This window comes from Sminthopsis crassicaudata, chromosome 2, assembly GCF_048593235.1.
Source record: "Sminthopsis crassicaudata isolate SCR6 chromosome 2, ASM4859323v1, whole genome shotgun sequence".
Taxonomy (NCBI): Eukaryota; Metazoa; Chordata; class Mammalia; order Dasyuromorphia; family Dasyuridae; genus Sminthopsis; species Sminthopsis crassicaudata.
The window spans coordinates 606,472,445-606,487,928 of record NC_133618.1 but is presented as its reverse complement, the minus strand read 5'-3'; the positions used below and the strand labels follow the sequence as shown (position 1 = coordinate 606,487,928).

Sequence of the window (15,484 nt, the reverse complement as noted above, 5' to 3'; positions counted from 1 at the left end):
ATTCCACCTAATTAAAAAGTAAGCCCCTGGAAATGAAATGGATTTAAGTAATATTCAAAATAAGGTACTTACATTCACATTGTATGACATCTAAGTTAAATTGCTGAACAGCTCCCATGCTTATCTGTTTTAACTCACTGTCCAATAACATCTGCATTAAGGATGTTGACAGATGCTGGCAGGCTGACATGCAAGCTGTCTGGGCAACTTTTCCCTAATAAGGAAAAAAACCACATACACAAAGACATAAAATATCAGTTAAAGTAGTCTTCATCAAACTTAAATATTATTTTTGTATTTATAATTATTAGTGCTTTAAACTACAGAATACTCAATGCATTAGCTCTAGGATTAGGAATTAGCAGTCTTTCCATTTATTTTTCTTTCTCAAATAATAACATTAAAGTTGTAAAGGCACAAAGAGAAGCTAAAATAAATATTAAATAATAATCAGTCATTATTTTTATCTTCTGAAAAGTAATAAATATTTTATAAGAATTAAAATTAAAATATGGCATAAGTATACTTTACTGCCAAAACTGTAAGGCATCTTTAATGCAATTAAAGTAAAAGTAAATGAAATTTACAAATTATACAAGTTTAATTACATGAAATCAAAGAATAACAATGATCTAAATCTAAAAAAGGACCATGGCTGAGTTATAATATATCACTTTCTTATGAAAATAATTTATAACAGCTTTTATGAACATTTTTAAATCTCACCTGTCAACAGGATTTAAAAGTTTTTCAGAAGTCATCTGTTAGTTTTAGAAATCAATAGAACTTACAAAATAAACTATTTCTTTCTAACATTAATTTTCTAAATTAAAATTTAGAAATATACAACAAGAAAAATAGACTCTTTCTTAAATAGTACAAACTGTTAAAAATATTTTCTTCTATAACATTATCAAAACATTTTCTATAAAAATAACTTAAAAGTCTGAGTATTTACATTTCATGGTTGCCTCCAATCATATTACTATAATGATTTTAAACTTAAGTTTACTTTTTAAAGTAAGCTGAATACTAATTGACTAAATAAAGCATTACAGTACAATTCTACTTAGTATGTTATAAACGAAATATTAATATTAAATGAAGCAAGAGACAAATATGTACGTATACAATTTACAAATCATTGTTTCTTCACTTTGGCAGGCAAACACCATTATTTAATCAAAAATTCATACTTTGGGGAGCATAAAAGACTGCATTTTTGTCAGTCTTGCATAAATAATATATTATAGTGAAATTCTGTTTTTAGTTATGTTTTTTCTATATATAATAGTCTAAGAGCAATAAAGCTACAGGAGCCTAAAAATATGTTCTAAATGGAAAAAAAAAAAACATCAAACACAAAAGCTAGAAATCTTGTTGCAAAAAACTTCATAGCAATTGTTAGAAGTGTAAAAATTGATTATGTAAACATATTTTCAAGTAATGCTATTAAAGATTTTTTAAAATCAGCCACTTCAAGTCAGATTAGAAATTTTAAGTCTTCATGAATGAGTTATTAACTTTTAGACATCATGCAGAGTTTTTTTCAAAAGTTGTTTTTCTAAAGTGAGATGTCAATTTTTCAAACAAAAACATTAGAGAAGAAAGCAGATATAAACAATATATCTGAGACACTGATGAAGAACTGCTAAAAACAAATATTTTATAAAACAATACAAAAACCCCCACCAAAAACCGAAGCCAACACACATGCTTCAAGATCCCAAATGCAGTAGGAATTAATCTGATAGTCATGCAATATTATTCCTTAAGCAGTATAATATCAAAATGAGTAAGGGGAAAATAGGGGAAAGAGAAAGGAAAAGAATAAATGGAAATTCACTTAATTATAATGGACTAGATCTAAAAATATGTAATAGAAATGTCATATTGATTCAATGGAACAAGTATTTTGATTGAATGTAATTGTTCCATCAAATTAGGTCCATTTTCTACTTATGTTACTATAATGTAACAACTGCACAGATTTATAAGTTGTCACAAAAGTTTTAGCATTCAATTTATTTCATTTGCAAATGTTGCATAGAGATATTTTAATGAACCTTTTAAAAAAAAACTAGTAAATAATAATAATATTGGAGCAGAAAATGATGGTTAATAGAACCAAAACATAAGATCTTCAAAAAAACCTGATGAAAATAAATCAAAAGCAAATACATATATATGTGTTTATGCATTTAATTCTTAATTTTCATACATCTAAAGCAAATCTTGCTACTTCATTTCTTTAAACTATGTATAGTAACTACAGGCTTATTGTTCTCAATGATACAATATTAAATTGATTTTAAGGTATTTTATAAATATTTACGTGAAATTGAAGTTTTCCTTTCAGATATAGGTATACAATCAGGGTTAAGAAAAGATGCAGGTATAAAAATGTTTTAACTATTATTTTTTTAGTTGTCTGTGTATTGGTTTTTAAAATTCAATATTCCAACTTGGGAAATTAATATGTAATGCTCTTTTAAATTACTTTTAATATTCATTCTGAAATTGAAAATAGAAACATTAAATGTTTCAAACATACATACATATAAAATGGTTCATCTAAGTCACTTCTATCATCAGTATTTATAGTGAAAACCACTGATGGAAGTCTTTCTTTCAATTGTGTTGTCAATACTGTTATGCCTTTAATAATATATTGCCATCTAGAATACAGAGGTAAGATACTTTTCACATGCCAAGGCTTTTCATTTAGAATGTTCCATTTCTTTCATTATACTAAACAAAAGAAATGCATTTATTTGCCAAAAACTGGAACAACTCTCCAATTGCAAACAATTGTGAAATATCTACTGTTCTCATTTGAAAAACTAATTGCAGCATTATTAACTTGTTCTTTGGCTTTGACAAGTTAAAGTTCAAAAAATAAGGAACAAATTTATAAGTAAAAACACCTGCTAAACTTTTAAAGGACAACAATTTTTTAACCCACCATCTAACATTTTGCTGAAATACATGTTGTAAAAGGAGAAAACCCTTAGATAAACTTCTTGTATTTCAAAGGAACTTGTAAAAGAGAATCTGCTGACATATTAGATCCTTTTTGCAGTACCCCAAAGCCTTTCTTTTAAGAACAATTGTAGTAAAGAGACATTTGGCTCCTAAGAAATTCCCAAAGGGTCATCCATATGCATCCTTCCATGGCACCTTCACAGTGCTGCTTTCTAGAACCACACTAGCTGCCTCAAAAGCAGCTTTCATCATTTACTAGAGTGTCAGTCAATATGATTTATGGACTCCATTCAACAAAGTCAAAGCATATAGAATGAGAAATATGACTACAATCTGCTAATTTGTTTTGTATTGAGCCACTTAAGAGTCAAAGACCTAATGTCAGGCTGAGACCAGCAACACAATTAACCAGCCGGTGACAGATTCATCTATCCTCCCTGCCAAGCTGTGCCAATCAAAGACAGCATGAGACGACATTTAGTGAAACCAGTAAGAAAATGCATTCTCTAAGTAACCTATGTGAAGTCTTGATTGACACTTTTTGAATTTAACTTGTGGGACACAGCTACCTTCTACCCAATAGCTTCTCACTGCAAGCTGTGAAATAAGGCTTTCACTGCCAATCACATGAACAATAACACAAAACTCCCAATCCCCAACTTAAAAAAATAAGTTCATTTGTTTGTATGTTTAAATAAGCAAAATTTCAAAATTATTTTAAATGTACACAGCAGGTTGAAGACATTGTTTTTAAAACATAAAATTACAAAATTAAAATGCAATACATTTTATTTGTAATAACATAAAAACAATGTTTTATAGTTAGCTATATTAGGGATCATTTGTGCTTTGAGAATTCCATTATAGTAAAAGTTATATATATCAAATTAAAATGGAATACTTTAAAAAAATTAAACTTTCTAGATTTAAGTTAAAGCTTTAGTTTAATTTGTCATTTTATCTTATGTTTCAATGTAGTAAATCAAATGTCAAATATCCATTTAAAAATAATTTGTAGTTTTCAGCTATTCCATTCTTTCTCTTACATTCTGTATGTTCTTCACAAATCTGTGTTACTAAAAATTCAGCAATGGCAGTTAACTATTCTTTGCTCATGTTGAGGATGAGGGGAGTGAGGCTGGGGAAGATGTATGCATGTCTTTAGTACAGAGCAAAACTCTTTTTAAGAACAGACTGAGAAAATACTATGTTAGTCTGATAATTCAAAAAGAAGTCAACTTTTCATTATAAACTTTCTTGTGAGATAAGAAAAATCTAACATTTCTATGAAATTTCAGAAATACTATGACATTTATTTTTCTTAAAATTCCTAACAACAGATTTTACAGAAATATGATTAAATATATTCACTTATTATAGGAGAACAAAATACAGTTAATATGTATTTGTGCCTACATTGATCCTACTAATTTTGATTCTCTGATTCTCTGATTTTAGAGTTATTCTTGAAAAGGAAGTAATAAACTTTTGTATAACACAAACCTTTGCCTCTTTGCAATTGCAACAAAAGTTTTAGCTATGAGGCTGATTTAAATTTTTTAAGGAAAGGCAAAAGGGGAGGGGAAACTTTTTGATGAATTGACTGGTCTCCTAGGGAGCCTAAATTTACAATCTTTTCATAGTTTATGCAAGCTTGAAGACTAAAGATTATATATTTCTTAATTAAAATAAGAAAAATGCTACAAAGTGGGTATTTCATCTAAGAAATGATCTATTCTTCCTTATAAAATCTATTTTCTATTTTAATTGCTAAAATTTTATTTCTGATAAAAAAAACTTAAAGCCAGTCACATCAAATATTCTAAGAATCACAAAATGCTACTAAATTAAAAGAAAAAAGCATATGTCATTGGTAAAGGCTATGAAAGATTTGATTAAGTTACTTTAAGAGATCTATATTCTATAATTATGGATTTATGTATAAGATCTCCACATGCTATGTCCTATTTCTAAGCATAGTGTTGCTTATAAAATTAGCATTAATTTCTAAGAATAGAATATTGTAAGTTTAAACTATTAGATACAAGGATGAATTCCCTCTGGTAAATTTCAATATACTTAACATTTTTTTGTCAAGATTTAGACTTATTTCTATTAGTCTATTTATAACATTTCTATAAGTCTAGATATAGATTATACCCTGAAAGTCTACAAAAAATGTAACCCGTCAATACATTCTTATTAATGTTCCTTCCATTACAATCTTTTGTAATTTTCATTCTCCATAATTCTTCCTAGCTAGCACCAACTTCCAATATAATGGCTTACCTTGCCTGTCCCTTATTAATTCCTAATCAACACACCTCATTCTTCCTTAGAAGCTCATTTTCTGCAATGAAACTTTCACCTTTTTTTGTAGTCCTGAGTCTCAAGGGCACAGATTTCCTCTTTTGGTTAGATATATAACATATTTGGAGTGGACTTATTTTTTCCCCCAACAAGTCTTTCCCTGAAACAGGATAAACTGTGCTACTCACAGTTCAGTCCCAATCCTGATTGGTTTGGGAGCCATGACTTGCTCCATTTTTAATATAGGTCGGTTTGACTATCTTTAGATAATCCTTCCTCACCCACCTCACACATTAATGCCAAATATAAAGCTCAAAATTCTTGATCTCATGAGACTTTCCAGCTTCAGCCTCCCTGATAGTTAGAAGTAACCATAATACAAAACATTTGGGTTGATATATGCTCTATAATAGATATGGTACACGTATACTTCCTCTTCATGCTCTTCTTCCTATGAGATTCATACTTTTTTACTTTTTTCCAACATGATTTTAAGTGTTATTAGGCTTTTTTTATTAGCTCTATATTAACATTATTAACATTGTTATCATGGTAGGGTTGAAGTTCTGTTCTATTCCATTCTAGAAGCATCTTTAAAATCTTCCCTTTTCTCCATTCCTCCTTCTCAATCTCTTTGATCCTACTTCAAATCCAAGAATTCTGCAGGACCAATTTTAACTTCAGCAGAACAGAAAGTGGCATAGTAGCTGGGTTCCCTCTCCTTCCCCCACCCCAGATTAAGCTCCTTCACACTTTTTTGCTATTATTCGTCCCCAGGACATCGGTACAGTTCCATTTCTTTAATGTAGAAAAGGACATAGAGCCTGAATTAATGTTTTTTATTTATTATATAACCTACAGATTTAGAGAATAATAGTTATTTGGAAATGGAAATTTTGTCCATTTTCAATCATTAATCATGAAACAATCCTCAGCCTCTTCTCATGTTTTCTGCTTGTCAGCATAATGCTGACACACTGTTTTGTTCCATTCTAAGAGCCCTCTCAAATAATTATCTCTACCTTTCTATAACTTTGCTTAGATTTCCTATAAAGTGCCTAAATTTCCTTTCTGTAAGAACTCCTTTATATCCACGACAGTGATCGCCTATTCTAGCTTTAAAACAACTAAGTACTCACAAACCAAACCAAGTTCATTGGTATCTTTCTCATATATTCCTGAAGTTCATAAAGACTAAAAGACTGAAATACTTGTTAACAGTTGTAGGACTCTATTAACAATTATTTCTGTTAACTATTATTCTGAAGACCTTTTCACTTATCTTTGGGCTTACAGCTGTATTCTGGAAGTTTGAGAAAAACTGCAATTATGTTAATGTTAGTATTTGTCTTACTGTGTTTATATTAAACCTCAAGCAACAAATATTTAAATTTTTTTCTTAATCTCAAATATTTACTGGTATCTTCTTCATTTAGCTTTCATTCATAAAGCTTTCCATTTCTTAAGGTACTATTTATTCTCATATACTTTATTGCGACTTAAGCTATTAGTTAAAAAACTACAAAGTATCACACATTGAACTTAAAAGTTTTCTTGATTTTTTTTAAAAGAGTAATTGTTTTTATTGGCAGAAAGGCAGAATAATATAGTCAATTTTCTTTTCCTTTACAAAGGGTATTTATGATGTCCCTTAAAATTATTAAAAAAAAAAAAAGACCTTTCTGGGTCTTTTTAAGTCCCTGGATAGATTTAGTTTTGTATAGTCCTAAGGACTTTCAACTTCCAAATTTAAAAGAATCATTCAATAATAGTAACAACAATCATTCATGTTGGCCTTAAGATGACAAAACATATGCTAGATTAGCTACAATACTAGTAAAAAAAAAAAAAAAAAAAAAAAAGCACTGCTATTTCCTTTGGACAGTTAAGTAGTGTAGTAAAGTTCCAGCCCTGGAATCAGGAGAATCTGAGCTCAAATTCAATCTCAGAGCTTAACTGTGTGTGATCTTGAGCAAATCACTTAATATTGTTTGCCTCAGTTTCCTCATATGTAAAATAAGCTGGAGAAGGAAATGGGACACCACTCCAGCATCTTTACCAAGAAAACCTCAAATGGAGTCACGGAAAATCAGACAACTATCAATAAACAAAACAAACAAAAATCCTATACCTCCAAATCTTTGATGCTTTCATTTTCCTCTGAACCATACTGTAAGCTAAAGAAAGCATGCTTTTAAGTAGTTCAGTTGCTTTATTTTTTAAGATCTACAAATAAAGTTAGAATATTTGACTCAACCCACATCTTTCAAAGTATATTCTATATTGTTCTGAGAAAAAATTTTTCAAAAGAATAATAGAGAAGAGGGAATCTTTCCTAACAACCATTATTTGAATTTTAAATGATTTATCCAAAAATTCCATAATCTGGAAATAACTGGGTGACAAAAGAATCTAAAAATTAATCTATTTAAGAGTATATCACAACACATTAAAGTGGTTCCAACCAACATCTGAGAATAGAATTCAACAATCATTATATATATACATATATATATATATATAATTCAATCTCATTTTATTCTAAGGCACTTTTTCATCAGTTAATTTCATTCTCCCATGCACACATTTAGTTTCTCATGAAGATGCTACAGAGCAGTTGTCTGGCATCTTTTCCCATGGAGCTACAGCACCAGTTAGTACTATATTGTAGGCAAACTTTGGCATCATGGCACAAAGTGGTCAAATCACACAATGGTCTTATGAGACACAGCTGTTTATTTCACTCATAGGAGGGGAAGGCATTTAGGAACCTGAAACCCCAATAGGTAGATTGCCACTACCCCTGGGACTCTTCCAGAGGTCCCTTTTGTGGGATTCCTAGAATGGAGTTGTAGGTAAGTACATCTTATGATGAGACTCTAAGGCAAGCCTGAAAACTTCTATTTAATTTATGGATGCTGCTATATATGTTTCAAGCTCGGGATTTACCTGAGGAGGGTGACCAATTGTTTATAGCCCCCTATACATAACACGATCTCATTTTATGGTTGCTTCTGAGGGAATTTGTTTGCAAAATAATTTAAAATGATAATTTGCTTCAGCAAACCTTAGAAACTATGTTGTGTCAATGAATGAAACCCTAACTCAAATTTGAATTCTCCACAAAACCACAAATATGACATCAAGTTACCAAGAAAACTAAAATTTCTTTTAATAATTAAACAGAGAAAAATAAGCCTGTAGGCAGTTCATAGTTTTTCAGGGACATGCTTTCTTTAGCTTTTGTTTACTTACCGACATAGCTGCATGGTCATTGTTGTTATTCTGAGAAGGAAATCAGCAAAGCAATAAAATCAAAAAGCAAAATATGATTTTAAAGTAGCAGCAGCAGTATTCATAGTAATAAAAGTTAAGAAATATACTACTCATATCTTGTTATAATTTTGAAGTATAATTTAAATATACGCCTGCAATAAAAGTTAATTTACAATATAAGCAGCTATTTTCTTTTCAAAGTTTCTATATGAAGGTCTGTATACATAAAAAAACTTGAAAAATTAAACCTCCTTGTTGTGATTTTCAACAATCACCTTAAAAATGGCTACTGAAATACCTGAATTCCCAACAAGTGTTTAAATAGCTGCTAAATGTACACATCTGAAAAACAGAGAGAACCCTACTAGAATCCTTCTTGCAGAAAAATAAAATGCTTATTCCATTTATAAATAACTAAATATTTTACCGATTTTTTTAGGTACTGAGGAAAAAATTAACAAAAACTCTCCTTTTAATGTAATTATGTAATGCTCTTTTTCTTTTGAGGTATCTTTCTATTTGGTAGCCTTTGTGTGATTATTAATGAATGAAATTTAAACACTAAATGTAAGAGATATAGAAGCAGGGTCGGTTGCTTGATAACTAAGGAAACATGAATGAAATAGTATGACTTTTTGCTTGTCTTGTTATAGAACAGATAGCAGCAGGAATATACATAAATGCTTACACACTTTTGAACACATGCACTAACATACAACTAAGTGGATTTTTTATGATTTTCCCAATCATAAAAAATCAATTCAAAGTATTGTTGAATTTTAATAACTTCCTACTGTCAAAATATTTTGCTATTATAGATACAACACTCCATAAAAAAGAGGTTGTAAAAATTATTTTGTATATAATTGTCAAATTTTATTTTCCTTAAGGAAATGGATAACAATCTTAAAGGATAACAAAAGAAACCAAGGTAAAGGGTATCAGGGTAATCAAAGGATATAATAAAAATCAGCATGTGATATAATTGACTTATCTATATAATGCATTTGTTTTTTAAAAGATACTAATAGGCTTTTAAAAGTGCTATTTCCACTATTCAATACAAATTTTTAAGATTTGTGCAAATTTAAAGGAAATTATGAAAATATAAAACATAAAAATAGCTATCTGATATTCCAAAAATAAGATTTCTAACTTTGTTTTATATGACATCACTTTATGCAATCTGTATGCCAGCCAAATGAGACTTCTAATTGTTCTGTCATGTCATGGATTCCTATCTTTAAATGCATTCTCTCTCTCATCCCTCATGCTTAGAACAAGCTCTCTTAGCATCTCTGCCAGTTGAAATTCCTCAAAAATCTGCTCAGATACAACCTTTTCATGAAGACTACCCTGACTTCTTCCCTCTAATGGCGGTAATCGTTTTTCCCTTAAAGTTTCTAAGAGTACTTTTTCTAGACTGTCTTTTTCCCTATCACATTCTATCTTGCATTATATTCACCTGTCTATGTATCTTATTTCCTTAGTAAACTTTAAGTTCGAGAGCAAAGATTATATGATTTTAAATCCTGGTGTTCTCAACATTAAAATCTGTGCCATAATTATAAGAAATAATGTTTACATAGCTCTTTAAAATTTGCAAAGCCTTTTATATAGATTCCCTAATTTAAACCTCACAGAGATTCAAACCTTATAGGAAAAGGTACTCTGGAGAATGTTGCTAAATAAATTGTTTTGTTTGGTTCTAAACTGTTATATATGTACTACTGAATAGTTTTAGTCTGTTTTATTCAGATGAATGCTGTAAGACATTTTGTTTATTAAACATAATAAATGTATCAGAAGGATTTTTGCAGAATTGTTTAGTACTATAAAACATTCAACTGACCATTATTACCTTGATATCAGTAGAATTTTTTATTTTTTAAACCTTTGAGTCTCAAACAAAATGAAAATAAAGTATGTTTTGGGATAATTATCCCAATCCTTTGTGGGGCAAAAATGTGGAAGTTCAGTCTAAACATGGGGAATGCTCTACATGAATGCATAAATGTAGAACCAGGTTGGAACTAGGTTAAAGAATAATTACGAGTCTATTTCAGATAGAACACAATGCAGAAAAGACTAATGTGAAATAAAGCTAGAAATGAGTCACTTGTAAATGGTTTACATAGTTGTCCATCTACATTTTTTATTTTCTTTTCAAATTTATAAGCTTCTTAGAAGAAATAACTGCTTCTTATTTGACCTTTGTGTAATGAGACTCACAGATTCTGAATTAGAAGTGCCTAACTTCATCTTCCTTTTGGATGTCATTGAAAAACGGTCTGGGGTAACTGGAACAAAGCACACCAGGTGCACAAAGAAAGATAAGACAAGGAAAGACAATCAGAAAGAAAATTAAGGAGGCCCCTCAAAAGAGATACTAAAAAACAAAACAAAACAAAACAAAAGCCTTAATGATTTAGTTGGTTAATGATCTGTTGGTTCAAGTATACTTAGCCAGAAAATAGAGAATGAATGAGCTAAATATTTAGGAACATCATGACACAACTGCCAGCAGAAAAAACAGCAGTCCAACAGACTGGCCGAAAAGAAACTCTGTGTGGGAGGTATTAAAAAAAAATGAAAAGTAAACTGAGACACTAATGCACTGTTGGTAGAGTTATGAAATGATTCAACCATTCTGGAGAGCAATTTGGAACTATGCCTAAAGGGCTATAAAACTGTGCATACCCTTTAACCCAGCAGTACCACTTCTGGGTCTATATGGCAAGGAAATCATAAAGGAGAAGGAAGGATCCACATTGCAAAAAAATGTTTATAGCAGTTCTTTTTGTGATATCAAAGAAATGAAAAATGAGTTCCATCAACTAAGCAATGGCTGAATAAGTTATGGTATATGAAGGTAATGGAATATTATTGTTCTATAAAAAATGATGAACAAATTGATTTTAGAAGGATATGATGCTGAGTGGAAACAAGCAGAACCAGGAATACGTTATACACAGTAACAAGAAGATTGTGCAATGATCAACTATGAAAGATTTGGTTCTTCCCAAAGCTTTAATGATCCAAGGCAATCCCAATAAACAATAGAAAATACCATTTTCATTCAAAACGATAACTGTGGAGATTGAATGCAAATCAACACATGCTATGTTCATTTTTTTCCTGTTTTTTTTCCCTCTCATGGTTTTTCCCTTTTGTTCTGATTTTTCTCTCCCAACATGATTCATAAGAAAATATGTATTTTAAAAATTCACATACATATATAACCAGAAAAAATTAAACAATAAATTTAAAAATGAAAAGTCTAAATAAACCAAAAAGCCTTTGATAGCACAGAGGCAGGAAAAATTTATAAAATTATCTCCTGAGATGCCCATGCAGTTGCTATACAATCTAGTAGTACTACATCTGATACCTAGAGAAAAGGTAACTAAGGCTAGCTAAAAAAAGAGAACCAAAGTGAAATGTGACAAACCAAAGTTGAAGACAAGTGATAAGAGCCACAAAGACCCATGAAGACTTCTAGAAGAGAACAAAGATAGTAGGGTTGCAAGAAAAAGAGCAACAAAATTCAAAAAAACTAATGGGAAAGGAACCAGAATTTCATTTGCCAAAGATCAATTCAGGATAAGATGGATCACAAATTTAGGAAGCAACAAAAGGTAAGGATAGTGTCTTCTTAGTTCCCTAAAGCTCAGATACAAGTCCTTTACAAAGTAGATAAAATTCTTCTATGTTTTGAAATCATGATAGTGATATACCTTAGAGCCTCCTAAAGAAAGTCAAAAGCTTCTTAACTCATCTTCCCCTACACCCTAACTTCCCTGGTCTTTCCAAGGGCACCACACATCTTAGGCTCAAAACCTAGATGTTATGCTTGACAATTCTCTCTCTCTCTCTAACTTGCTATGGACAACCTATTCTTAAAGTCTCTCAAGTTTGCCTTCATGATATCTCTTGTGTACATCTCCTCTACCCTGGTACCTAGACTACTGTAATAATCTGCTGCTTGGTCTCCCTGCTTCAAGTCCATATTATCAATTATGTTATCCCTGTACCACATTATGAATTCCTAAAACATTAGACACATCCACATAAAATTATAAATATATAGGTACACATTACAAAGAAAAGTACAAATGATATGTCATTTATCATTTTGCATTAGCAATGCTAATAAAAAGTTGACTATGCCTAGGTGCAAACAAAACAATCATTTAAGAGAAACTATTGAAATTGAGAATTCTAGTGGGAAATGGGTTGGTTTTTAAATGAATACTTTTAGAAAGATATGAAATTAACTTGAGCTCAACATTCAAGCTTACGTTCCAATTTTTACCTTTTTATTTTTATCCCTCAGAATCTGCTGCATTGTACAATTCTGCCCGAGTATTTCAAGTTGTATTCTAAATAACACTGATGCAATCACATTCCAATGGCTCTACTCATTCATGATATTTCCCAAATAATGCCACAGTTTAATATAAATACAAGGTAGAAGCAAAGAAATCAATTAATTGTTTTCCTACAACTATTGATAATAGAGCTAATCAAAAATAAAAGAAACAGAACAATTCCTACCAACTCTAATAATGCTTATGTTAGTTGACTTCTGGTTATATGTCTTGAAATAATTGCAGAGCTCCTATCTAGAGGTACAGATGGATCATAACTGGTATATTTTCTCTGGGGTTCTTGAGACTAAGAATGATTTGTTGGTCCTGAGTGGGACCAACAAAGGTACTCTGGGGGAAAGGATAGGAAACATAAACAGTAAAATAATTATTTCCCATTCATTAAAGATTTGAGTAAATTTGTCATGTTATAGGCTGTTTTAAACTTTATAATATAGCTTTGAAAATAAGTGAATGTTCTATAAGTAGGTTAATCAACAAGCATTTATTAAGCATTTACTTGTCAGAAACTGTTAAAAGCTGGAATTATAATTCTTTTCATTGAATGATCAAACTAGATATCAAAGAAGAGCAGAGAAAATGTATCTAACTTTTTCATAGATATTAATGATTTGAATACTCCATATATCAATAGACTCAGATGATGTACTGGTTAATTTTCCTAAACTTCTTTTCCCCCTCCCTTCATTATTTTTTATTCTTTGTTACAAAAGATAGATTTCTGGGAAGGGGAAGATGTTTGTAAATGAAAATAATATGAAAAAAATCAATAAATTATCTAAAATTAAAATTAATAAAATTTAAAATGAGAATAAAATTATACTTAATTATTACTGTATATAATAATCAAAACCAACATATCAATGTTTTAACTTCCAATTTCTTTCAGAGTAGCAACAGAAGGAATATGTTAGAGTCTTAGAACTATATTTATGTTTTTAATAATAGAAAGAGTACAGTATCCAGGAGTCAGGAAAGATACAAATTCAAATCTGCCATGGACAAATACTTACTGACTGTAGAACCTGAAGGTTAAGCTTAAAAGTTCTATAGGTATCTTTTGTCCTCATTTATAAAACAGGTAAAATAAACACAGTATTGTACACCAGTTTCATGATGGCATGTCTACATAGACCATAAATAAAAGAGGCTATTCTCACACTTTCCCAATCACCAGTGGAGTGAAACTGGTTTGTGTGCTTGCTCTCATATTTTTAAACATGTTTTCTTTAATGTTATTAGACAGCTACCACAAAAAATGAAAATGGCACCAGGCTAGCTACTGAATAATAAATGATTTAATGTGAAAGGTCAAGACTAAAGTTCAGGGAGATTGTTAGTGTGCAACTCAGTGATGACTCTGCCCTCACTGCAGCCTCTGAAGCTGAGATGCCAAAGTATATGAATCAGTTCTCTATTACTTGAGCTAATTTTGGCCTGAAAATCAATTCCAAGGAAACAGTTCTCTACCAGCCAGAACTATATCATTCATAAATTGAACCAACAGATAGAGCAAATGGAGATATTCTGAGTGCTATGGATAATTTCACTTCCCTTGGCAACATGTCTTCCGGGGGGATGTATACATAAATGATGAAGTTAACATATGCATTGCCAGCTATATCTCGGCATTTGTATTTCAAGTTAAATTTTGGTTGGGGGTTTTTAATTTGGTCTTTTTCTAGCCTTTTAAGTTGCAAGCCCAATTCGTTAATCTTCTCTTTCTCTATTTTCTTCAAATAAGCCTCTAAAGATATAAAATTTCCCCTTATTACTACTTTAGCTGCATCCCACAGATTTTGGTATGATGTCTCATCATTGTCATTATCTTGGGTGAAATCATTAATTGTTTCTATAATTTGCTCTTTCACCCAGTCATTCTTTAAGATGAGATTATTCAGTTTCCAATTACTTTTTGGTCTATTTATCCCTAACTTTTTACTGAATGTAGCTTTTATTGCATTGTGGTCTGAGAAGAAGGCATTTATTATTTCTGCCTTCCTACATTTAATTTTGAGATCTTTATGTCCTAATATATGGTCTATTTTTGTATAGGATCCATGAACCTCTGAGAAGAAAGTATATTCCTTTCTATTGCCATTCAGTTTTCTCCAAAGGTCTATCATACCTAGTTTTTCTAATGTTCTATTTACTTTTTAAATTTCTTTCTTGTTTGTTTTGTGGTTTGATTTGTCTAAATCTGAGAGTGCAAGGTTGAGATCTCCCACTATTATAGTTTTACTGTCTATTTCTTCTTGCAACTCTCTTAACTTTTCCTTTAGAAAGTTAGATGCTATACCACTCGGTGCATATATGTTTAGTATCGATATGGCTTCATTATTTATGCTACCTTTCAGCAGGATATAGTTTCCTTCCTTATCTCTTTTAATTAGATCAACTTCTGCTTTTGCTTGATCTGAGATAAGGATAGCTACCCCTGCTTTTTTGGCTTTACCTGAAGCATAATAGATTCTGCTCCAACCTTTTACCTTTACTCTATATATATCTCAGCATTTGGAAGG

The 15,484-nt window shown here is 30.6% G+C and overlaps 1 protein-coding gene and 1 long non-coding RNA gene across 10 annotated transcripts in view; one reads left to right on the top strand and one right to left on the bottom strand.

The window, feature by feature from the left end:
• Nucleotides 1-15,484, bottom strand: part of EXOC6 (exocyst complex component 6) — a 194,462-nt gene that overhangs the window by 56,366 nt on the left and 122,612 nt on the right. For 6 of the 9 annotated variants that reach the window (XM_074295881.1, XM_074295877.1, XM_074295885.1 and 3 more), the window contains exons 19-20: nt 8,551-8,580; nt 73-214 (exon numbers count right to left, since the gene is read on the bottom strand). In XM_074295881.1, the coding sequence (XP_074151982.1) occupies nt 73-214; nt 8,551-8,580 (172 nt within the window). The remainder of the gene's footprint in view (nt 1-72; nt 215-8,550; nt 8,581-15,484) is intronic. The other 3 variants (XM_074295883.1, XM_074295879.1, XM_074295880.1) reach the window with 1 other exon arrangement.
• The window catches only part of LOC141558528 (uncharacterized), a 103,956-nt gene that overhangs the window by 12,352 nt on the left and 76,120 nt on the right, over nt 1-15,484 (top strand). The window lies entirely within an intron of this gene.